The sequence below is a fragment of the Gavialis gangeticus genome, unplaced genomic scaffold (assembly GCF_001723915.1).
Source record: "Gavialis gangeticus isolate Ggan-Ray unplaced genomic scaffold, GavGan_comp1, whole genome shotgun sequence".
Taxonomy (NCBI): Eukaryota; Metazoa; Chordata; order Crocodylia; family Gavialidae; genus Gavialis; species Gavialis gangeticus.
In genome coordinates, this window is record NW_017729022.1 from 20,005,193 (window position 1) to 20,032,183 (window position 26,991).

The window sequence follows — 26,991 nt, forward strand, 5'->3', positions numbered from 1 at the left end:
ACTTTATTAAACTTGCAAATATATGCAAGGAAAAGTTCCAGAACTGTGCTGCCAGACTTGCTGGCTGCCACCAAGGAGTAACTGTTGGGTTTTTTTTACTATTAAGCAATGTGTGGTCAGAAAAACTAAAATGCAAATGTTTCCATGGTGGTGACATCTACAGTGGCATTTTGGTTTTCCTTACACCTCTTATATATGCTGGTACCTGTGGCATGGCACTGTAACAGGGGTCAAATGAGTAGAGATTATTTGACCCTGTAGTTGCCTGAGTTGGCCATATTCCAGAGACCTACAAACAATTCCAAATCCCAGGTAGCCTTAACATTATGAGAGTGTATTGGAGCAGGAGCTTAACAAGTTCTTTGTGCCTGATAGATGAGGGTGAGTGCTTATGGGTAACCTTGAATTACCTTAGCCACATGCATTTGTTTCTTTTCTGGAAATTGTAAAAGGGCTTGGCTCTGTACAGGTTTCACTATAGAAACCTGACACCTTGTTGTGCCTGGTGTGGCTTTGCCCAGGGCCCAGTGGCTGCTCAGAAGCCTGCACAATCGTGCATTTGCATGTGGATTTAATGGGTGTTACAAACAACTGAGTACTACTCTGAACAGGCACTCAATGAGTTCTCAGCCCACTCTCTTTCCATCATGCCCTGTTTCACTAATCTGTCCCATTTTTCTGCTTCCATTCCTCCCAGGCCTTTAATAATGTCCTGAATTCAGTGCCCAGCTTTTGTATCTTTGCATTTTTGTCATGTATGTGCTGCCTTTTTTTTGGCCCTCTGTAGCCATGCCCACATGTTCAAGTTCATGAGTAAGATGGCTGGCCCTTCAAATCCAGGAGCCTGCAAGGGAAAAGAAAGAGAACTATATTCATTAATGTTTTAGGAATGCCAGAAAGGAATTCCTCCCCAAATTATGACTTCATTACAAGGTCACATGTTTCACTGTTTGCCATTCTCTCTCACTTGTAAGCTTGCCTGTACAGAGGTTGCAGGTGAAAATTCAGCAAGATAACAGATTACAGTATGGAAAATCTTTTTAAAATAAATGTTAATATTTTCAGTAGCTAAAAATAGACATCACATTGCCTGTCTATGACAATGTCAGAAAGAAATTCACAGTGGAACTCCCTTCCCAGCCTAAGTTCCCTGACCTTTTCAGGATGAGCAACTCATTGATGTCCTACACATTGTGAAGGACACTAAATGGGAAAAAGTGGTATAAGGCTAGAGCAGGAATTCCATCAATCTGTGTAAGACAAACTTTACAAGCTTAGTGACAGCACAGCATATTGCTCAGTGGGAGGATGTCCTCAGTTAGAAGTGGACCAAGGATTACTCTTATGATTTAATATAACCAACTGGAATTCCTGATGACACATTGCAAAAAGACATCTTTTTGCAAGGATCACATCCCAGGAGTGGAAAGAGATGGAGAGCATTAATAATCTGCTGAGGTAAACACTGTTTGATTGATACTGTAGACCTGACCTCCTCTGTTGCCCACTAAGAAAAGCCATGGGAGAGAGGCCAAAAAACCCAAATGATTCGGACAGTACTGTACCTCCACAGAACAAGTGAATCATCAGAAAAATCTCTGCCAAAGAACACCTATGTTCCTTCCCAGGACATTTTCCATGGGAAGTTAATGGCAAGGACATGGCTAATTTTTGGTAACTTTTAACATTGACAAATACTGATGGGGCATTACAGCTGACAAGCAAAGTCACTACTTCATTTTAAGAAGTCCTACTTGCCAAGACTTCATTTTATATGTATTTTTAAGCTAGGAATGATATATATTTTTAAATTATAACAATACATTCCAGCAGGGGTATCAGGCTCATCCTATGCCTTGGGCCAAATCACAGCCATGGGGCTTCTTGTAGGCCAGACCCATGGGGCAAGTGCTGAAGACAGCAGCAGAGGTGGTGGAGCCAGCAGCCATGGACCAAGTGGCCACTTGCTGCAGTAGAAGCAGCACAAGCAGCAAGGGCAGCAGGCCAAGCAACTGTAGGGTGAGCAGGGCTATGTCAGCACAGCCATCTCTCACCTGCATGCCACTGACCCTATGTATAACATGGCCCTAGATTCCATAATAGGCCTCATCCCTACTAGCCCCATCCCCAAATTCCTTGGTGCTTGCTCCACCAGCATCCTGGCAGGCCAAATGAACTGGCTCCAGGGGCCAGATCATCTCTCAGACCATATGTTTGACACCCTGACTTTACAAAAAGACATCTTTGATCTCATATAACAAGTTTCTGAGTGGTATGTCAGGATGCAACGATAACTAAAATCAATAATTCAATACTTTGAAAAATATTACCACTTGTCTTCTGCATTTCTTTTTTTACCCACTTTGAAGCAATCTTGGACTGCATGTGACAGGAGGGGAATCAAGAGTTGGAGGGAGGGAGAGCAAACTGTTACATAAACCTCTTTGATGGTTTCTAGTGTTGACCAAAATTGGTTACATCCAAAAGGAATCCAAAATCCTCCCTCACTTTAAATATATTAACCATCTATCAGGAAATTCCTCCATTTCTGTACCAAGACTACCCTCAAAATAATAAAAAGGTATAGCATGCAGCACTTAGTGAGCTAAAACTGCAGTTCTTCTGCTTCCACCTCTTCAGGTACATCCACAAGTTCACTCCTTTATGGCCATCAGAGAATTCTCTTGGGTTGTCCACTGGAAGACCTTGCTCAGCAGAGTTCCTCAGGGTACTGTACATTTGCCCTTGGCTGAAGTGCCATGACCACAGTTGCACCCTGGGATCCTCCAAAAGAAGCTCTTTTCCTCCTCTTCTCTGTAAAGAACACCTCCCCTTCAGAAGAAACGGTCATGGAAGGTGGTGGGTTCTGTGCTCAAAACGCAGACAAGATTTTCATGACAAGGACCTGATACATGGACTCTACCGGGTGGGTCCTTTATCTTTTGGTAGATCTGTTGGACGTACTTGTTCTGCTGCTGGCACTGCAATGCTCAGCTGGCCACACTGGCTTGAGATGGCATTTCAGTGCCAGACACTGCCTTACTGCAGCTGAAATAGTGGCGCTTGGAGTATTCCTTCTAGATAGTCAACAAAATTTGTATGTGCTCCTCCAGCCCTCTAGCTGCACATTAGAAGCACATAATAACTTTGGCAGAACAGGCTTTACCTGGCAGTGAAGATTGGAACCAGCCTTGAAGGAAAATGAGGAATGAAATGCTGAACAGGATGATAGAAAAATGATTCCCAGCTTCCAGGGAGTAAAAGGCAAAAGATCTGGAAGAAACAAGAACAAACCGTTCTGGAAATTCCACTGGAAAATTGTCTGTATTCATACTCTGTAGTAAACTGTTAGACGCACTGAAACCAAACTGCAACTTACCTGGCAAAGAGGTAAATAGCAGCCGAGGTAGATAAGAAACTAAAATATGAACAGTTGCTGCAGGTTCAAGTTATACTCAGTCCCAGGAAATGAACAAATGGTGTCAGATATGTAGATATGTCCTAAAAGTTCGAGCATCAAATAGAAATTCTTCTTGAAGGCATTATCATAAGTTCATCTTTTCATGAATAATCCAGCAAGTGCATTCTGATAAAAGGTAAGATGGCATCTAAATAACGTGCTTAATCATTACTGTTTATCAGAATATGAAATGTTCCAGATGCACAGGCAGCATGCCATGTACTGGCTACTGTGTGCATTTGCATGACTGCACTCGAGTGAATGGAATAGCAGGCCTAGTCACCTTTCCCTCTAATGACTGACCGCTAGAGAATAAATCAAACATGACTACAGAGATCCTCCTGGTTTTTCTCAAAGCATCAAGGGCTTATGTTTTTGGAGCAGAAAAAAACTATGCTTAATTTTGTTCAAACTGTGAGGTCTATGCAATCTGTTGGTGAAAGGATTCTTGTAAAACCCATGATCCCTACATTACAAAGAGGGCAGCATTTATCACAGCAGAAGGACAAACCCAATCTATATTTTTAAGAACTCAGTGCTTAAATATTCAATGGTTTGAAATTATGCTTTTCACAGTACTATGTAGAAATAAATGTTTTGAGCAGCATTAGCTTCTGCACCTATTTCCCACTGAAATCAGCATGGCTGGGGTAGCATGTTATATAAAATGCCTACCAGGCAGCTTCCTATCCCCAGCATCATCCTTTCTGATCTGATAGCCATTTTCTCACTTCCCATATTCCACCCTTACTAGAATTTCCTTTCTCTCTATGTAAGTGAAGGATATCCAATGCAAATACAGAGTTAAATAGAGAGTTAAATACTGAGGGTAAAACCCTAGCCCCAGTGATCTTAATGGCAACATCAACTGATACAGGATTTGAGCCTGGTGGAGGAGTATCTGCATGAGCAAATGTAATCAAATAGTTCTCATTTTCAAGATATTTTCATCACTTCCTACAATACTGGGAGGTCAACAAAGGACATTCAACCATCAAAAATCTCACCTCAAATAGATCCCTCTTTTTCTTTAATAATTTAGGGTCTGAGTATTATGGGATGCTTTCATACGTGCTCCCGGGGGGGGGGGGGAAAGGTCAAGGGAGGGGTGCTTAGCTGCTCTACTTAAAGTGCCCACAGCATCTCATGTATTCAGCGTCCCATGCTTCAAAATGGCAGCGGTGGTGCTTTAACTAAAGCTCGTTTGATAAGCTTTAGTTAAAGCGCCCCTGCTGTCATTTTGAAGAGCAGGGGTGCTGAATATACAAGAAGCTAATTAAGACACACCAACAGATTCAATTAATCAAACGTGCTCCAACGTGCTGTAATTACAGCACATTGGAGCAGCGTTCCCACATGTGCATAGGCACCCATGTATACTAAGGGCATTTACATTGCCCTGGTAGATAGCTGGAGCCTTACATTAGGCAGAAATTGTAAATACATTTTCTCTGATAACCTTTATACAGAGAACATTACATAAATATGTATCAAGCTCTAGTTCCATGGCTCAGCTCAATGGCGTAACAAGGTCAGGGTGCCCAGGGCACCAACTTGAAGAAGGGAGGAGAGCAGAAAAAAACTGCTCCCACCACAACTACATTGTAACACTGGCAGTGGCAGTGGCAACCAGAAGTCACTGGCTGCTTTTGGGATGCTTTTTACAAACGTGCTCTACACTACAGACTTCAGGAGAGTGCACAGATATCTGGAACTAACTTTGAGTCCAGGTATTGCAGCAGCATAAATCTCCATGCAGACTAATTTTGGTTGAGACTATTCTTTTTTTCTCGAAAGGCAGCTTTTATATCTCTGGATTGCACCTGCATCTGCAGCGTACAGTTCCCCAGTGTTTGCACAGATTAGCACTCTCTGCAACAATGCATGTCTTGCCCAAGTCTTTGGCTCACATTCTGAAAGTATACTTAAGTATGCACAGAGCATTTTAAACCTGCAAGGACCAATAATTCAAATCAACTCATCTATGCACTTACTGCTTGATCCACAGCCCACTGAAGACAATGGGAAGTCTGCCATTGATTTCAATGGGCTTTGGATCAGACACATAAAGATTTATGCAGATAATTCATGCAGATAAGTCCCATTAATGCTAATGAGAGTCATGCACATAAATCACCTAAGCAGTGATGGGAAGAAAGCCTTTTTCTATTTCAGATTTTTTTTACAAAGCTTCTAAGCCTCATCTGTACCAGTTTACAATCCACAGTTCTTATAGTTTTAAGGACAGAAAAGATTTGTCAATAGCAAGCCTGTGTTTTCCACAACTACACAAAGGTAAACCTTTCTGTGTATACAAAGAAAGTAGAATGTATTTAATCTCACTGCCATGCAATCGTTATATTTTAACATGGTAATGAGGAGGCTCAGAACTATGTTTTCAAAGTCTCAAATTAATAAGGCAACAATGTACAATTTGCTGCACTTGCATAGACATCAATATTACAAGAAGTGTTTTTCTCCTCACGTCACTTTAGAAATATGAACTATAATTATCTTTCATTTACATTTTTACTTAGGAAAAGTATCTTTCTTTTTTTGTGTTGTTCAATCCCGCAAATAATTATGGATCAAATTCTCATCCCCACATCATTTTGCTTCACATAGTCTTATCATCACAAAGCAACCACCCAGATACCAGGAAGGCATAGCTAAGGATTGAGGGAAATCTTGGGGTGGTATGGAGCTATTAGAATAAATCCTAGTTTCCTTGCTGTCTGTCTCCATTTTCACATAGTAAGTGGGTTGCGGGCAGGACAAATGACGTTGGACCACAAAGTTCCCCACTGATCCTGAACTACCAAGGCAGTCCTTAAGGCATTTCTGCCACTACTATCATTTGAATCAAACCTGGTACATATTATGTGGCTTATTTTTCTTCACAGAATTATTTGGAAATGAAATCTTTCAATATTTTTCAGCTGTCTCTATATCTGTTCTTTCAAAATGCAGCTTACATTTTTATAAGTCTAAATTAGCTCTTAAAGTAGATGGCAAATAGAACAGCAGTTGCAAGTGTTTTTAATAATTCTGTTTTACTTGTTACTACATATTGACACATTTGCAGTGCTACCTCTGTTTCTCTTCATTTTTTAAATGTGATACATGGATTTCAATAGCATTTCAGAGGTCATGCATTTCAGTAATTACTGGTGGTCAAGATCCAGAGCTAGAAAAAAAATCAAGCAAAATGAGTCATTATTAATGAAAGCGTGATGTTAGAAAGCTTCTTTAGATTTCAAGATTGGACTCCGCCAGGTTTAGTCTTCCTTAACTCCTTAATGTGACACATTATTTATATGCCCACTCTCTTAGGTCTCTCTCTTTGGAAATGTTGCCACTCAAATAGCAAAGTGCATGCTTTCCATCATTCTAATAGTTAAATGATGGCAATGCTATGTAATTGAAACAGCAGGAAAGGTCACCTTGACAATCCTCTGACTAGTAACAAGTTGCTTAAGGCACCACAGGTTTTCATTGTGAATGAGCTGACTGAGTTTACACTTGTTCAAGATATTTAAATAATCAGGAAGGTGTGACACGGAGTGAAAAAAAGCCTTTTTCGAGTCATTGCAGACAATCAGATGCAATAAATATAGACCTGCTTTTAAAAGCAGATATTTTTACCAACTAGATTGACAGCATGGGGGCAGAGTATCCCTAAGAATTTACTAAATCCTTTGCAAAAGATGACTGCGAGCAGGAAGATCAAAAAGTAAACCTGTGCAGAGGTCTGTTACAGGATTCTGTGCCATTCAGATTACATTTGAAAGCCCTGTTTTATGGGACATGTGGGACTGAAGTGGTACAAGTCTGGCACTGCTAATTGGGGAAAATTTCGGTACATGAGCTGAGATTTCTTCTATGTGTAGTCTTTTCTGGAAAGACTGAGGGCTTGGGCCCACAAGTCATAGGAGGAACTTTATCATTCATCAGCAGTTACATAGTAACTACCTGTGAGCATTTCTTTTTTACTGAGGTCTAAGCCAGGGGTTCCCAACCCCCAGGCCACAAAGGGCTGGCTGCTGGGCCACAGGATGGTTGGGGGCCAGACCAGAGGTGACTGTGGACCAGCAAACTGCAGGATGGAAGTGACCGGCATACTGTGGATCGGCAGCCAGGTTGGCTGCCTGCCTGCAGTATGCCAGTCACTGCTGGTCCACAGTTTGACAGTCCACAGTCACTTCCGGTCCGTGGTTTGCCTGTGCTCAACATAAAAGGTTGGGAACCCCTGATCTAAGTTACTACAGCAGGGGTAGGCAAAATGGCCAATCCAGCTGGCTGCCAGACTCCATTTCCCTGCAGCCCCTGCCCACATGGCTGAGGCCATCTCCGTGTAGACCCCAGCTGAAGCTGTGCTGTGAAAGCTCAAGGCTGGGGTTGCCATGGAAACCAGCACCAGCCACACTGGCAGGGCAGGGGACAAGACAGGGAGCTACCCTGGAGCTGCTAGGATCTTGCAATGCGGGCAGCTTGCTCCAGAGCCATGGCAGAACCATGATCTGTTGCCTGCATACTCTGGCCAGGGGCATGTAGGCAGCGGATCACAGCTCTGCCCCTGCTCAAGACCAGGCTGTCACCACTGCAAGAAGCCCTGGCACAACTGCAATCCTCTGCCTGTGCACCACTGACCCGATTGTGCAGGCCAGATTGTGGCTCTGCCATGGCTCTGGAGCCAGTGGGCCCCACTGCAAGATCCCAGTGGCTCTGGAACAGCCCCCAGCCCTGCTTTGCCACACACCCTGCCAGAGCAGCTGGGGCTGGTCTCCATGTCAACCCTAACCTTGAGCTTTCACAGCAAAGCTGCAGCGGGGGTCTCCATGGAGACCGGCCACAACCATATGTAGGGGCAGCTGGGAAATGGAATCCACTGCTGACCGGGTCCAGCCTGTGGGCCAGACTTTGCCCATCCCTGTACTAGACAGTAAGAGCATGAAAAGAAGTAAAGCCCCACTCTCCTTTGCTCTTCAGAAACTCACACTATGCTCATGCCATCAGTCACTGATTGCAGCTTGTATGCTGCTCTCAAGGAGTTGGAGCCTGTTATCATCCTGATATTGTATAGGTGTAGATCTTATCCATGCAACTTAAAATCTGGTTAAAATGTTGTTTGTGAAAGAAACTCAGTTTTTGGACACCTCTGTATTTCATAGATTTTTAGGGTCAGAATGGACCTCAATAGATCATCAAGTCTGACCCCCTGCCCTGGGAAGGAAAGAGTGCTGGGGTCAGATGAACCCAGCCAGGTACTTTTCCAGTCTCCTCTTAAAGACCTTCAAGGTAGGAGAAAGCACAACCTCCCTTGGAATCCAGTTCCAGATTCTGGTAACCCTTACCATGAAGAAGTTCTTCCTGATGTCCAATCTAAATCTGCTATCTGTCAGTTTGTGGCCGTTGTTACTAGTTATCCCAAGGGGTGCCCTGGTAAACAGAGTATCTCCTATTCCTTGCTGCCCTTCCCACCCCCTCCCCCCCAGTTAATTTGTAGATGGTCACAAAATCATTTCTCAGCCTTCTTTTGCAAAGGCTGAAGAGATCCAGGTCCCTCAATCTCTCCTCATATGGTCTCATAGGGCCTAACCTGCAGGCCTCTAACCATACAAGTAGCCCTCCTCTGGACCCTCTCAAGGTTATACACATCCTTCTTGAAGTGCGGCACCCAAAACTGGATGCAGTACTCCAACTACAGCCTTACCAATGCCACATACACGGGAAGTATCACCTCCTTAGACCTGTTTGTGTTGCACCTGCTAATGCATGGTAGAGTGCAGTTACCTTTACTTATCACTTCATTATCACATTGATTATTCATGTTCATCTTGGAGTCCACTATGACTCCAAGATCCCTTTCTAGCACTGTGCTACTTAGAGGGTTATCTCCCAATCTGTATGTGTGCTGGTGATTATTTCTCCCTAGGTGCAACAGTTTGCACTTATCTTTGTTAAACTGCATCCTGTTCTGTTCTGCCCACTTTTCCAACCTGTCCAAATCCACCTAATCCATTCCCTGCCCACCCATGTGTTTACTTTGCCCCATGATTTGGTGTTGTTCCCAAATTTGGACAGAGTGGTCTCCATGTCTTCATCCAAGTCATTGATAAAGAAAACAGCATTGGTCCAAGGACCAAACCCTGGGGGACCCTGATGCCCACATCTTTCCAGGTCAATACCAACCCATCCACCACCACTCTCTGGGTGCATCCCATAAGCAAATTTGCCACCCACCTGACCATGTAATCATCTATGTCACAGCCAGTTAATGTATTTATAAGAATGGGATGAGATACCATATCAAAGACCTTTTCAAAATCCAAGTAAATGACATCTACCTTGAATCCTGCATCTAAGCATTTTGTGACCTGGTCATAAAAAGAAACAAGGTCAGGCAGGATCTACCTGCTATGAATCCATGCTGGTTGCCTGTCAGCATTATTTTTCCTGCTGGACTCTCACAAATGTGTTCCTTAATAATTTTTTCAAAGGTTTCCCAAAGGATAGAGGTGAGACTAACTGGCCTGTAGTTACCTGGATCCTCCTTCCTCTCTTTCTTGAAAATAGGGACTACATTGGCCCTTTTCCAGTCATCTGGGACCTCTCCTGAGCATCACGAGTGCTCAAACAGTTTTGCCAGTGGTTCTGCTATGACACTGGCTAATTCCCTCAGCACCCTAAGATGAAGATCATCTGGGCCTGCTGACTTAAACATGTCTAGCCCCTCCAAGTGTCTCTTCACTAGGTTGGCACTAACTGGTGGTGGGCTGGTGTCCCTCTTGTGCCTGTCTATAATCCAACTCGGAAATGTGTCTTTATCCATGTTCAGGAATACGGATGTGAAAAACTCATTGAAGATCTCAGCTCTGTCATTCCTATCTGTCACCAATTGCCCTAGTCCATGGGGTTGTCAACAGGGAGTATACGTACCTGGGGGTATTCAGCAGCAGCGTGGAGAAGCAGGGGTACTTGGGAAGCAGTGGCATGGGGGTCCAGGGGGCAGCCAGACCTGCAAGGAGCAGGGCATACTACTGCTGCAGGCTGGGGCCAGGGCTGCACCAGGCTCTTCCCTACAGGGCAGGGTGGCAGACTGAGCTGGGGAGGGCAGCAGTGGTGCTGGCAGGGGGCTGCAGCAACCCCAAGATTCAGTGCAGCCCACCTGTCCCCCCCCAGCACCACTGTCACCCATCCAGAGTGCAGCACGGTCTGTCTCCCCCACCACTGGGAAGTGCCCAGCACTGCCTGGGTCACAGCCCACAGTGGCAGCCCTTTCTGCCCCATGCAGATCCTGGGGTACATGCCCCCCATGTCCTCCTGGGACACGTGCAGCGGTGGGAGCTGCCACTCCTCCCTGTGCCTCCCAGATGAGCTGCAATTTTGTCCCATGCCCCACCCAACTCCACAGAGCCTGGGGGGTGGGTGCGGGGGTCCCATGGACTCCGTCCCCTCCAGCTCAGTGGTGCAGCTGAGGCTAATCCTGCTTCAGCCCCCAGTGTGGGGGAAGGGAGGACTGGCAGCCCGATCCCAGGCCCAACTCAGCTCTGCTCCCTCCCTATCCCTGCCAGGTCCCAGCTGCGCCCCCTTCCCCCCGCCTGCCCCCAACCACAGCCCTTTCTTCTCCCCTGAAGACTTTCCTGAAGCTGGCTGGGTGGGGTACTGATGTCAGCATGCCCCCTACTGCCCACCCAGAAGGGTACAGTCCAGAAGGGGTACCCACAGAAGGGGTACATCCCTTTAAAAAATTGAAAACCCCTGCCCTAGTCTGTCCTATAGGGGTCCCATGTTGCCATGCACCTTCTTTTTGCTCCCTATATACCTGAAGAAGGACTTTTTGTTGTTTTTAATTTTTGATGCCAGCCTGAGTTCCATTGCTGGTTTGGCCTTTCTGACTCCCTGCAAATGCGAGCCCAGTAGGTATATTCCTCCTTGGTGGCTACTTGCTTCTTCCACAGTCTGTATGCCTCTTTTTTGCCCCTAGACTTTCCTGGATTTCCTTGTTCAGCCAAGAGGAGGTTTTGGCCCCTTTGCCCCTCTTTATGTGCAATGGGATTGTTCCCTTCTGTGCCTGAAGATTGTTCCCTTGAGGAACGACCACCCTTCCCGGACTCCCATCCCATCAATGCTCCTGTCCTTCAGTGCCTCTCTTACTAATCTCCTGAGCTCATTAGATTTAGCCCTTTCTGAAGTCTAGCACTTCTGCCCTACTGGTTATCTTTCCCACCTTTCACTGGATAGTGAATTTCAACATTTGGTGGTCACTATCCCTTACATTACCCTGTATCTGCAAACCTCCTACCAGGTCATACCCTGTAGCTAACACTAAGTCCAGTAAGGAATTTCCCCTAGTAGGACCGTATACTTCCTGTGTTAAGTGAAGGTTCTATACGTAGATTAAGGACCTACATGAATGATCAGATCTAACTGATTGCTCCTCCCTGCAGATGTCAGGGTAGTTTAGGTCACCCATGACAACCATGTCCCTTAAGTGTACTGCCTCTGAGAGCTGCCTTGAGAATTCCATGTCTAGCTCACCCTCCTTGTTTGGTGGTCTAAATAGACCCCCACTACCACGTCCCTTTCAACCTGACCCCCTTGTATTCCAACCCACAGTACCTCAATTTGTCCCTCTTCTGATTCCATCTTGATTTTGGAAGATGTGTATTGCTCCTTAACGTAGAGGGCAATGTCCCTCTCCATTTCCCCCCCACTCTATCTCATCTGCACAGCTTGTAGCCCTCAATGCCTTCTGCCCAACTGTGGGTAGGGTCCCACCAGGTTTTAGTTACTCCAACCAGATCGAAGTCTTTGTTGGCAAGCAGGAGTGTGAGCTTTTCCTACTTGCTCTCCATGCTCCTAGCATTAGTATAGAGACACTTAAGCCCCCCGATAGGTGTCCTTAGTTCCCCCATGTCCTCATGCCTGTTGAGCCCTTTAGTACTTACTTGGACTGTTCCAACACATGGCTTGTGATTTGTTGTTCCTAGGTTCTCTCTGTCTTCTGCATTCCCATTCCCCAATGAACCTAGTTTAAAGCCCTGTGTAGGAGATCAGCCAACCCATAAGAGAACAGAATCTTACCTTTCGAAGAGAGATGAAGACCATCACATCCCAGCATGACTCTTCCATGAAAATCGTGGTTGAAGAAGCCAAAGTTATCTCAGATGGGGTAGGGGAGGCTAAGGTCAGCGACTGTGCCAGTACCAGCAGCCTTACCTGGGGTCCTGAGGGCCTCCTGGGGCTGCAGCCATGGCAGGAAGCCTGGCCAGCAACCAGAGTGTGGCTCCAGCCAGCCATGCTCTGGTTTTGGACAATGTGCACTGCCACCACCGGAGCCACATGCTTATTTTCCAGCACAGGTGTTTTTGAACCTGGAATCTCCGGGGCCATTTTCTGAAGGGTGCCTTGGGTCTTGTGAACCACTGTTATAGATAATAGGAGATATACCTTCATAACATAATAGTAGTAGTTTCTTTAGTAATCTGTGGTTACATCCATACCCAAGACCAAGTCAATAAGTAAACTCCCAACTCTGTTTCAGCATGTCTTCCAGTTTCCTACCCTATTACCAATCAAACATATAACTATAAGGTGTTTCATGGGCCTTAACACTATAAAAAAGTGCACAATAGTTGATGAAAAGGATGATACAGATGTATCATAAAGAATGAATAACCAGTAATGTAATGAAGAAAGGAGTATACTAATAAGAATCTGGAAAATGCATTTGTCCCACTGATTTGCAGTGCACACAGGTGGAAATCAGACATCAACAATCTCCATCAGGCTGTGAGGTACATTTTAACTGGCATGGGCTCATGAAATGACCGGTGTATGAACATAACATAAATGGCTCAATGGTTCTACTTCCTGTTCCTGGATAGCTTTTGTTTTGGGGTTTTCACACATCCAATATGAACTCTGCCATCATTTTTAAGAACAACCATTCTAAGAAGCAACACTATATAAAATATTGCCAGTGGTGCTCTTTGCCCCAGCAGCATTATTTCATATAGCATGATTTTAATATAGAGAACATCACATCATTGCTTCCTCCCTAGTCAGGTAGCGGTCTCAATTCCCTAGTGTCCTAAAATACATCCATCTGCCATGTCGCTTTGTTCAGCTCGCAGAGCACAGTGAAGTGGCACTAACTCTGCAGACATTTTATTCTTAAGAGTTGAGCGGTAATGATTCTTCCTGTTTGTTAAGTCACTGAACTATATTACATCTTAACTCTGGTGGAATACACTCTCCCTACAGAACACATGAATATTTGGGGAAAAAGGGGAACAGTTTTCTTTTGTTGTGACAAAACCATGAAATGATCATTTTAAATTAAAAACAAGAAAAGTCATTGTACACAATAGTTTAAGTTGTCATTGTATTTTCATCATAGGAAATCATGTGAAAAGGTAAAAAAAATTCCTAATGGTTTAAAACCACTGAAAAAATCCACCTTTCTACTGGATAAAGAAGCATATTAATACAAACCCTTGGAAAAATCTTGTTCACTAGGCAACTGAGTGAAAAAGCCTAGTTTTGTGGAAAAGCAAAATCCTAAAAGTAACAGAAGTCACAACACAGAAGTCATGGCTGTAGCAACTATAAAGGCTAAGACCTGAAACTGTAGACAAGCCCATGTGAGTGGTCTCTTGACTTCACAAAGAGTCCAAGGAAATCAGTGGGGCTCCAGCATAGCATTTTGCAAATTCATGATTTCATTATGACTTTAGGACACATGGATGAAATTCTGGGTGCAGTGTAGTCAATGGCAAAACTCCCATTTGACATCAATGGATCCAGGATTCCATGCAATACTTTTAAGAGTATTCTAATTGAACTGAGATGATAGTGTCATAAATGTTTACTCGATTATGATGTGGGAAGGAAGAGTTTGAACTTTCTCCATTTTGTTTGCTGTGTACACAGAGGTCTTTTATAATATAAATGTAAATATACTATCTGTTTTACAGTGTTTTCCATCATCTTCCCCCTCCATATGTTCTCCCACTAGGAATCTAATGAGTTCTACATATGAAGGATGACAAGGGAATATGCCTGAAAAATAATTCAAGCAATTATGGCATATGGAGGCATTGTTTTCAAGTCCCTTTTGCCCTGAACATTAGACAGAGCAGCTGGGACCAAGTTCTGTCTACCTGCTCATGGACATTAGCAAAATCATCATCTTCCATTTGTAAATTCTACTGAGGTAATCTGCCACACAGAGGCAGCCAGTCCATCAGCTTTATGATCAGTGGGCCTATTAAAGTACAGATTATCTATGCTGACACAAAAATATTTGCATTCCAGCTGAATGGCCTATGCTGGAAACTACTGCAGAACTGATGATGTAACTAGTATACTGCACCCAAAAGTACTGAAAACCTCTTATGTCATTTCCAGGACATTATTAATAAAGCACTTACCTCTCTCAGCTGCACTGAATTTTCATCAGAACTTGCTAAATCCTATCTCAAGGAGGGAAAAAATAAGGCAAAGGAAATGAAAGCAAAGTGAGTTAAACTCTTCATAACTGAAGGGAGGTTTTATGCGCTTTACTCTCAAGTAATGGCCCAGCTATGTAAACAATTTGTGCTTCTAGAACTAACCACAAAGACGTAGTACAGGAAGCTAAAGGATTAGCAGATACCTACTCATGACGGTGTCATGAATAAAGCAGCAGGTACCCAGTTTGGTAGAGTTCTGCCACATCCAGGCAATGGGAGTTAAAGCTGGACAAAGCAAGTTAAATGTTAAAGATGTTTAATACTCCAGTTAATATTCTTTCAGCCCAAGATGGGTTCTTGAGAAGGAATTGCATGTAACTAGCATTGGACTTCCCAGATTTCCATCACCGAAGATCAATATTTTGAATAATTGTGAAATATGGTTCCATGCTACCTACACATTGCTCCTGACAACTGAGGGAATAAATCATAAATCCAGAAAATGTTTCATCAGATTAGCAAGAAAGGATAAATTAATTTGAAAATAAACCATTTCTAGTCATTCAAATCTAGTCCACTTCAGAAGCATCTAAATGCTAGGAACATCTCATGTCTTTTTTAAGAGGTATGCAACTAATAAACAGATTTTTTTTTTCTGAGGGTCTACACCTCTTGTTAAGGTACTGTTGAATAAGAACATGGGTTGATCCAACATTGCAGTGACAGGGGTGTAGTGGGCTCAGGCACAGTGCAAAGAACTTACTGTGCATGTGCCCCACAGTTAAAGGTGAATGTGGCTGCAATCCCTTGCTGTGATTAGGTGCCAATGAGTTCTCAGTGCTCACCAACAGGTTAGCTGCTTGGAGCCCCAGACATGCTGTGAGCTCCATGAACTCACCAGCATGAGGCCTGCTAATGCCCCTGCTTTCAATCAGCTGTGGAACCTGTTGGTACTTGCTTTTTCCCCATCCCCCCCCAAATTCAGCAACAGGGGAAAGGAAAGGATGTTTTATCCATAATACCACCATTGGTGGAACTCTGCTACCAGGGCTTCCCTTTGCTATTCCTGGGTCTGGGATACCACTTAATCTGAATGAGAGAGAGAGAGAGAGAGAGAGAGAGAGAGAGAGAGAGAGAGCATGTGTACATGCAGGCATAGAATAATATTTGATATGTCACTAGAAACAGTTTTCTTGCCAGGCACTCTTAAGATGGTCTTTACAATAAGAGATGTTGGCAATACATGTCATCAGCTGTCAGAATGATGTAGTAGAAAATTCAGATCTTACATTTATTACATCTTATAATAAGAACAGACGTGATGCAACAAACAGAGGATGCAAAATGGGGAGACAATGAGGACATTTCACTAAAATATTTGGAATGACTGTAAAGTGGTAGCAGATTTTTTTGTAAGCTCTTGTATAAATGACTGTACAGATGTAATTTGGGAACATTTTCTAATGCCATAACATAAAAAAAAAATAAGAACTGAACTGTGAAGACTTACAAAAGCAATTATATAGTATTCTTGATGGCATTTAATAGGACTGAAATTGTGAGAAAACCATTTAATTCCATCAGATAGTTTATCTGTAACATTTTTGATGCTGAGCTACTTAACTATCGGCACTAACTATCAGGAAGAAAATAAAACAACCACAACAACAAAAAATGAAGATAACATTTGCACTGAACATCAAAACCAAAACCATTATCTCAGATAATGGCTGATGCACAGAAATTTCAAGCTTGAGTCCATAAATCAACAGGATGGTGTCAATCACAGCATAGTGCTTCATATGCATACTGTATAGATCTGCGTGCTGTATAAATAGATATATAGCTAAGTAATCACAAGTTGTAAACAAACTGTATAGGCATGTATGATTTACAATTACAGGAAAGATCACTTAAAGCATAATCTACTTTATACCATGCTGTAGTTTCAAAGCAAAATAATTCTATACATTTTGTTTAACGATGTAAAGCATTTGAGCATGTCTGAAACCCATTATATCAAAGAAAATGGCTTTGAATTAAGTGTGGTGCTCTAGCAAATTACTTAAATTCTACAGAATAAAATTCTCAATCAGGATGGCTGCTTTAACAAGAATATTGGAAGCAATCAATCCAGGGATATTAAAAGTGGCAATACCAGTGATATTTCACAGGCAAGTGCTTACTTCTATTGACCAATATTGAAGACATAAGCAAGATACATTCTTACAAGTGCTTTTTAAAGTGTTATTTAATGTTTCAAAGTATTTTGTTAGAATGATATGAATTAGAATTTACTTTCCATTTTGTTGAACTAACCAGAACACCACTTCTTCTAAGTTTAAAACAAACAGTGCATTGTCTTATAGTAGGTGCAGTTTGGGATCTCATTTCCTCCTGTGGGGCAGACTACTTGAAGGACTACTGCTTCAATAATGCAATGCAGACTTCCCTCTGACAAAGCTCTTTGTGCATCAAGAGAGTCTGATGTTTCTAAGTGTATCATCGTCCAGCCAGGAAGCATGTCCCTTTAGAAAGAAAGTTACCATCAAGTTCCTGAATGTTAGTCTCTATGAAAAAAGGCACCATAACAGGAAAATGCAGTTTAATGTTGAATTGGCTCAAAATGAAAGTGTTTCTTTTATTATATTTTTAATTGGATCACCTAACTGAAGCAAACCATTTCAATTTCAAGAATGGCTACATATTTTATTTTCCAAAACATTTTTCCCGTATTGCTATTATGTAGGAGAAAACAAAATTTTAATTGTTTTCCCAATCAAGACTGAAAACAAATGCATGTTTGTCATCAGTTCCCAAGGGATGGATATTCCTAATTTTGTTTGACCTTACCGTTACAGTAACAGTCTACAGTTATTGTTTGATCAAAACATGTGCATCTTCCAAAGCAATGATCAAATACTTGTTCTTTCTTTCTGAAAAGAGTAGAATACTTTTCCTTAAGAAACACAAGATTAATAGAGTCACTGACCTTCTTTCTTAGTGAGGAAAAATTCCTTTGCTCTATGGGTAAACAGAACAGATCTTCAAAGTGTAGATCCATACAGGGGAGTGCATTTTATATCACAATTTTATTCACTTGCTTTGAATAGTCACAACATTAATCTACCGCAGATAATCTATTCTGTATATTTGAAAATCCATTTATTTTCACCTATTGATATGCATGTGATACACTTGTATATAATACAGTATTTGCAGTGTTGATTTTAAGAACAAAGTCAAAGAAAACAAATATTGAGAAGCATGATGCAGAAGTTTGACCAAAATTGAGGCCAAACTCATATTCTAGAAAATAACACATTTGTAGTTTCAACTGTCCCAAATAAAGGATTTATCTCCTTAAGATGCTGTTTTCAGTCTTGCACCTCTTATAGCATCAATCCACACAATGGTAATCCATTTTAAAATACTGAGATAGTTAACTGCTGTTTTAAACAGTTTCTCCTAATTAAATTTGAATTAGAAAAGAATATCTTTCCCCACCAATGCTTTTGATTATTCCTCAGCAAAATGACAAAATATACATCCCAAATTTATTTCCAACAATCATTAATTTTTAGCTGTCCTGTGCAATAATACAGCAGAGGTAATGAAATGGTCTTAGAACAGCCTTGGTTAGTGTGACAGATCAGCACACCCCAGGGTATTCATTCATCATGGAACCTAATTTATATCTAGTTAGCCATGTCAAATGACTTGTAACAATACAAAAGATTTCCCTCTTTTTCTAAGATGCTAGTAACCATGCAGGCCATTTGAATGAGACTGCCCCCACAGTTTTTCTTACTAAATCTGAGTTTGCATGATCTTCATTTCAATGTACTAAACAAAGCATATAATATAACTCTTTCACTCTCTCCAGTTGGCATGCTTATGCAGTGTCAATACAGTACAGCAAAGAATTGTCAGCTCCCCTTTGTCTTATTATTACAGATGATGCTGTATATATTAAATGGAGTATAAAATTATACATTCTGTAACAACTTAGAAAAAAGTTCATAGATGTTTAAGGCCTTTAAATATTAAGGGTTTTCATGGAACAGCACATCACAGAGTTAAAAAAAAATACTACTGAAGTAGAAAATAGGAAAATAAATGTTATTTTGAGAAAATGACTATAGGAAGGACCAGAAGATCTGGCCGGGACAAGAGTAAGCAAAATATTAATGAACAGTAGAGTTGAAGAGAATTATTTTTCCTCTATCAACAAGGAGACTGAGAAGACATCTACATAAGCATCTGGACAGTACTTGCATCCAAGCAAAAGATAGGTTCTATTTTAAATAATAACTAAAAGAAATTCTGAATGATCACCATCCAATCTCAGAATTGTAAGTCACATGCATCCCTCTCTCTCTTTACAAGAAGGAACTAATTAGTATCATTTACTGCTTATTGTGAACTTAGAAGGATTTACTGTTAAGAAACTAAAGTACATAGCAGGAACCCCAATCTTTAAACTAAACAGAAATGTATATTGTAAGGTATAAAATACTTTCTAATGCAAATGGTAATTGAGTTTTGACCACCACTTATTTATCTGCCAAAGAGCTGCAGTAGTTAGTTAGCCTTAGGGAAACATGTCAGGCTTGACTATACATTCTAATATGACTGATGTACTCAGATAACTATTACTTGTCAACAATAATTATTAACAATGGATATATATTTCCATTCCTATAACGAAAGCAACTTCAAGATGTTGAAATATGTAGCATTTTGGAGCTTTAAGATTAGAATACAAATAAAAATGTCTAAAACTGTGCCATGCCAGAGGACAATTTCTGCAACAGAAATTTGATTAAAGTGGTGTGCAGTCCCACCAACAATTTGAATGTAGGACCAAGAAACGTTTTTGAGTGAAAGGACCAGTACATTTTGAAGGCTGTCTTTGCAAAGATGAAAAGCTGTCAGTCTGGAATGGAGAACCCGAAAGATTGCTGCCTTTTCTGCACCTTTGGAGCATCACCTCTTGAGATTGCAGCCACAAAATCCTCAGCAAGTGCAATTTTACAAGTGTACACAGTTGAATCAGTTGAAATCTATGTGACACAGAAGTTCACAATGACTTTTCAGTAGTTTTGATCTCAAGACTGTTGCTGATAACAAGTGAGGTTCTCACTGAAATAATTGGTTCTGAAGGACACACCCCAGCAGTATAAAATCTCACTTCAAGGACTGCTTGTTGAAATTTCTATACGTTGTATTTAAGGTCATCAGCCGTGAGATTGACTTGATTTGTCGTCAGCTATTGGGTTACCTGCAAAGAGACAGAAAATCAAAACTTTAGATAAAAAGTCAGATTTTTTAAGAAATGGAAATTTCTAAGACCCATATCCTTCAGAACACTAAAAACTAATTTTAAATAATTAATTAGCCTCACTATTTTCCAATGGCATTTCTCATTTAAGTTTTATATTTGCTTAAATACTTTGATGGACCAGGGCCTGGGCAAGGAACCTGCTATCTGAATTGTGACCATACTTTAAAATGTGGGGGGGGTTATTCCAAAAAATTCCAAAGACAATATACTATCAGTTCACACAAAGCCAGAAATATTAATGGAGCTTTTTATACTACCTCCATCATCTTCATCATAAGATCTTCTCTGCTTTCATAAAATTACTGAAAACAATTATTAACAATAAGGTTGATTTAGAGTTTTCCTTCTTGTTTCTTTAATTTATCTTGCTATTTTAGGATGCAGTCTTTTTTTGAAGACCAATTACATTTTGTTAAGCATAAACATTTAGTGCGGAGACAGGCAGATTTGAAAAGAATGTATGCATGAATAAACAGGGGATATGTTTACCCTATAATTCACTCTACAAAAAATAACTATCAAAAACTTCACTTAGAATACTTTCACCCCAGCCAACAGAAGGACCTCAGGGAAAGAAGGGAAGACAAAATATTTCACATAATTAGATTTTCCTTAAGTCTGGCTTGGATTTTCAGCATAAAAAGGAAAAAAAAAATCTGTCACATCAAAGAAATCTTACTTTGAGGAATATTTCTGCTGTGTCAGTGTATACAATTAATGATCAAGTAACTTTAAATATAAAATTGTGTCAAGGGAAACTATCCCTATTTTTGAGGAGCAAACCATTGGATTGGTCATAATAACACTCTACAACATCATCATGTTTTCTCTTTTGATCATAGAGAGACAGGCCATGCTCCTTGATGATGAAACATTCCTTTGCCATGAGCAAAACTATTTGCATACAGCTCTTGTCAGCTCTGCAGAGCAGAAACCTTGAGTAGAATATTAACAGGATTGTTTTAGGACTTCATTACTTTGAGCAATTTTTAGGAATCTCACTAGAAAGGCAATAATAAAATGGTGCTTTGTGGTTTCTATAATACATATATTTATTTATTCCATACTGGTTTTATTTTACTTTGGTTCCATTGGCTCAAACATCCCCACATGAACATTTCTATTTTGCATAATTTCCTGAAGAAGAATGAAGAAATAATTCAAAAGTCAGGCAACATGCTACTATGCCATGCATTTGAATGCATAGAAGGCTGACACAGCATCTAATTGTTATTTGTTACTTGCAGTGCTGCAGCATATAGGAATCTTTATAATGGACTCAGATGTCATTGTGTTGCTGCTGTAAAAATATACTTACATTGGCCAGGTGGCTATACATTACCTTAATTTGAAATGTACAGAAAATTGTAATAAATTAAATAGGCGTGACCTAAAGCAGTGTTTCCCAACCTTTTCCAGCCCAAGGCACATTTACATTAATAAAAATTTTCTCCAGCATACCTGTTAAGGCATTCCCCAGCCTCATACCTATTGTAGGTCATTATTGCTCATTGCCATGGCAAAATTCCACACCTGTTCATTTCTGACAGCACACTTTTGTACCTCAGCACACTGGTTGGGGAACACTTAATTAAAGCTCACTAAAATTAGTGCAAAGATGGAATGCAGGGGAGAACCAAAGCTATACTGGCAATGCTAGACTGTCTAAAACAGCCCCAAAAGAGCCTTATGAACATTTTGCACCACATGGTATATCAGGACCAAAGCAGAATAAGAGAAGGGCTTTTAGGATACATCCTGTAAAAAGGGTACAGTGACACCTTTTCTGAAGCACATTCTAAGGGTGAAGTTGCACCTCAGGTGTACCTTAAAACAGGAGTGTCTGCAAGTTAAAGCTCATTAATTCACATTAAGTGGCCCCTGAGGATCTCAAATTATGCCACTTCAGGCAAAGGTTAAGGTCTGGGCCATGCTACCTAGCTCATGGCAGGGTAACTTCAGTCTGCTCCACAGAGATTTAAAAAAGGGAATTTGAAGACTTCCAGCATACGAGGATGCACCACTCCCTTCCTTGGAGCAGGGATAGAGCCACAGGGTACTTTTACCCCTGCTCTGGGGGTGGGGGCGCTTTAGTTAGAGAGGCTTCAAGAGCTGCTCTAATTAAAGCACCACTGAATCTCTTCTATTAGCATCCCTGAGCTTTAAAATGGCAGTAGGAGCACTTGATCTAAAGCTTGTTTGATGAGCTTTAGTTTAAGTGCTCACATGAAATGCAAGAGGCTGTGGGGCCCAGCAATTGCCATGTTCCAGCACAGTGAATTGAGACTGCTCTGATGCACTGGAATTCCAGCACACCAGAGCAGCCTTAGCACTCATGTATAGGTACCACAGGTGCCCAGACTATGTGCCTGTACATCAGCCCTCTCACGGCAACTGCAGGCAGGAAATGGTATTAACTCTTAACGTATAAATGCTTAGTGTACGTTCTAACTTTAAGATCACTTAACATTCCGCAGGATAGTCTACGTATAACATCTAACTATTGAAGAAATATTCCTAACTTGCCAGCCAACTAAAGTTGGTAGGAAGCATATTTAGTTAACTTTGAAAGGTTATAAGGTTAAATCTGTCACTGATCCAAATTAGAATGTTATCAGTCCAACACCAAAGAGCAATATAATCTGGTGCAAGTAAAGGAGAATTTCAGATAAGACTGGAATTTTAGCTCAGGGCAGAGAAACATTTCTTTGGCATTATTCTCCCATATTATGACAGTAACTTTAAGTGGTGTAGAGGTTTGTGTGACAGGGAGCCGTCTCGAGGCTGGTTCCAACATCGGCCCGCCCACCTGTTTAAGGCAGTCCACTCTGCGGCGCCTGCCATGTCTTTGATGTTTCCAAAAAATGGTATTTATATGTGGGAGGCTGCCCATTTGGTTGCCCTGATATGAAGAGTGAAATACATGGTTCTGAACCTCCCCTTATACTGTCCCATGCCTCACAGATGGCATCCAAAATTACTTCCAACTACCCCACCCCCTTAGCTGGGCTGCACTCGGCCCCTGGCCCACATTGGGCCTCAGGTGTCCTCAAACGTACCTTGGCCTCTCTGCCCCCTCACTAGGGCCATTGCTCTTCCCCTTAGTGGACACCTGGGCCTTACACCTCATGGGCCTCAGGTCCCACTCAGTGTGCCTTGGCCCTTGTCTCAAGCCCCAATTAATGGGCCTGGACCCTGTGCTTTTCTGTCAGGGTGTGCTTCCCTAGACTTTCCCCTCCACTGGGTACCCACAAAGCAGCAAGTGCTAAGGCTCTATGGCATCCCATCCTTGCCTTTCACTGGAAAGGCACAGGTGTGGCATTTCCTTGAGACTACCCTGCCACAGGCAGCCCCACCACACCATCCAATCACACCATCCAACTCCAGTAGAGTGCAGTTTCAGGTCTTACCCAGAACCAGGAACCTCCTCCATCCCCATAGTTCCAACCTTGACCTCCAGATGTTCTGGGAAATGTAGTCAGCAGGCTATGATGTCATTTCTCTGACTCCATAGATGTAACTGCAGGCTCAGCTCCTAGGGCCTATGCTTATACCCTGGCTGCCCAGCACTTATCCAATCTGGTAGCTCCCTTGCAGTCATATGACTGCCTTATTGCGCCTAACCACACCTGCCAGCTGCTCCACAGCCTGCTCAAGCCCCTTAAAGTGGTGTGGGTGGTGCCCTACCACAGTTTGTAATATAGAATAAGTCCTTGGGAGACATTATTGGGCAAGTACAGGTGTAGTGGTCAAAGGTATATGATAATAAATTTAATATTATTAAACTCTGTATGTATTACACCAGTAGCTAAGTAGCATGTAATATAATTTAATATTGTGAGTTTTCTACATAGAAAGCCTTTGAATGTGGGTAGAAATGCTCGTAGAATTCTATGTATTTCTGTAACAATTAAAATGGCCATAGCATTGTCCATAGCATTAATTGGGATGAGCAAACTGATCGCTTTAACACATATACATGACAGGTTAGATATGTTTACACTGCCTGAACATGCAAGTGTTTTATGTGCAGTTTCTATAGTCAGGCACACAATTTTGTAATGATTGAAGGCTTCACGCTTTTAAAAATCTAATCCTAAACCATAGTGATGTATGCACATATGCAAACCCACACATACTTGCACTTTGGGCCTCTCTACACAGGTAACTGTGCAATAGGATTTAATATGTAATCCTCACAATCTTACATTAGATCCCATCATGCCTTTTTATGATGCAGGGGGACTGGGATCATGAGCCAACATGCAGCAGGGGCACTGGAATGCTGCAATCTTCATTGGTTGTGGGGCTCAGGGCTCACAGAGGGGGCAGAAGGGAGAATGCTGGCACTGCTGTGAGCCTTGTGAGGTGGGGAGCATGCAGTGACAGCAGCCTTCTCTCCACTGCCTCCAGTGCGAGCCCCAAAGTTGATGAGACTCACAGTAGCAGCAGTGCTCTCCCCACTACAAGTCCCACAGCTGACATGGCTCAGTGAGGGCAGCACACTGGCTGGGAACCTCTCATTTGATGGGGCTCCCAGCCACAGGGGGGCACATGTTCAATTAATGGCATGGTTAGACCAATCTACACAGTTATTTCATATTTTTTAAATAACTTTGAAGACTAGTGCTTGTTTTATCATGCCATTAATTGGTAGAATGTGTAACTGGCTCACAACTTAAAGTGTGATTACCTGGTTAATCACATTTTAACTGTAATGTGTAAAGGGGGTTTTTGATACATACAATATATATTGTTATAATCTATGTGCCAGTTGTGCAAATCACAGTTGCATATTGGGTGTCAAATCATGTATACATGTATCTGTATAAGAAAAGAGAAAAGAAATCTTGCCTTGGTGTATATCCTGAACTTGTTTTTTTATTATTATTTCTTTGGGGTATTCTTCTGCCTGCCTATAACAGGACTTGCTTATTTTTCCTTTTAATTTACAGGTTATATACACTGTGGGCATGTCTACATGTTCATTAACGTGCCATAGATACTGCACATTAAGTTTAGTACTTGGTTAATTCACGCTACTGCACAGTAGCACTGGTGCACAGGTTTTTAGTGATGCTTAGTACGCAGTAGCTTAATACTATTGCACAGTAGCATATTAGCACAGTTTTTGGCCATAGCATGCTATGCACAGTGTTATTAGGCTACTGGTCAGTTAGCATTTCATGTAGACACACTTTGTTACTCTAAAAACCTCACATAGTAATCCACATATGCCTTTCTGTAGACATGTGATACTAATGATATTCAAGTACACATCAGCCATTAACAATAATGGTAGTTTTATACATGTACATTAAGGGATGAACAGACTTCTTGGATGCTGAAGTCAATTTCACAAAGAAGCAATTAAATTTTATCTGTTATCTATCTGTGTTATTTCTAGAAATGTTTGATTTTGGATGCTAAGCAAGATCTTCATATGAGCACAGCTGGGCAGCAAAATGTTGTGCCAATATTTTTTATGGAAAAAAGAGTGTTTGAAAGCAGTACCTATTCAATCTTTAAAATCCTAAGAGAATAGGAGCATGCCAAATAGACCCAAATCAATTCTAATCAGCTTTTCAATTAATAATGAATATGTTTGAAAATTAATTTGCTCCTGCTCCATGATACAACTGGAAAAGGACATGATACAACTGGAAAAAGGACTTAAACACCCTAACTATTGATTTGAATTAATTTGTTCATACTTGACGTTAATTGCTCCCTTTATGCTAATGTCTTTTTCACATGGTGGTTATGTTATAAATACAAACAATTAGATTCTCTTTACTTTTGGTGTAGTAAATGTGCAATTAAAGTATAATTACTCTGCAGTTGCAGACTTTTTAATTTAAGTTGCTGAGTGACTGCTGTAAGTTGGCTGTAATTGCATGTGAACTCACTTGTTTATTTTAAAACAATATATAACTAAGTTCAACTGAATTTTTATACAGTGTTCTTGTAGGTAGGTAAATGTTTACAGCAAGATTAAACCCTAATTTATACTATATTATGTAAATCAGGAAGTACCATAGAGGAAGAAGCTTCAAAACTCACCTGTGCAGTTCCAAACCTTGGTTGTCATGGTGCAGAGGAGATACATGGCTAGCCAATTGGCATTGGTACTATTGACAATATTGTCCTCCATCCCTAGAGCTCTGACTACTAGTTAAAACTGCACTCCCCCAATGAACACCCAAGACTGGAAATAGCACCTCCTCTCCCTTGATAATGGATTACCCACATAGTGGCAACTGCTTCCACTTTATTCTTTTCCATACCCATTAAAACAAAGTCAGGTGTTTAAGGGTGCAGGCTTTTTAGCCCATTTCTAGTTTACGACATGCTGCAACAGGGTGTGTACAAGCATTATATTTAGTTAGCTCACCCTAACCAAGCTTAGGGGAATCTAAATACCTGGGTGTACAAATGTTTACAGTGCTTAGGTCACCCCCCAAAAATGTACGCCCAATCTAAAGTTAGCCCTCATCAGACAAGAAATAACTTTAGATCAGCCTGGGTTAACCCAACCTTAAGTGGATTAAGCTGACCTAATGAATGCTTGTGTGGGTCTGCAACAGCCCTGGGTCTGGGGAAAAACAGCCACTCTCCACAGCCCTTCAGCTATACTGTTTTCACCCCCCTGACCCTGACCAGGCTGTTTCTCCCCACTTAACCAGCAGGTCCCCTGACCAGACCAGCCTCCCCACAACCCTCCC

The 26,991-nt window shown here is 41.5% G+C and overlaps 1 protein-coding gene across 5 annotated transcripts in view; it reads right to left on the minus strand.

The window, feature by feature from the left end:
- Nucleotides 1-17,994: 17,994 nt before the first annotated feature.
- Nucleotides 17,995-26,991, minus strand: part of FAM19A2 (family with sequence similarity 19 member A2, C-C motif chemokine like) — a 441,285-nt gene continuing 432,288 nt past the window's right edge. For all 5 annotated transcript variants that reach the window (XM_019514636.1, XM_019514635.1, XM_019514632.1 and 2 more), the window contains one exon: nt 17,995-20,203. In XM_019514636.1, coding sequence (XP_019370181.1) covers nt 20,192-20,203 — 12 coding nt within the window. In that variant the 3' untranslated portion in view covers nt 17,995-20,191. The remainder of the gene's footprint in view (nt 20,204-26,991) is intronic.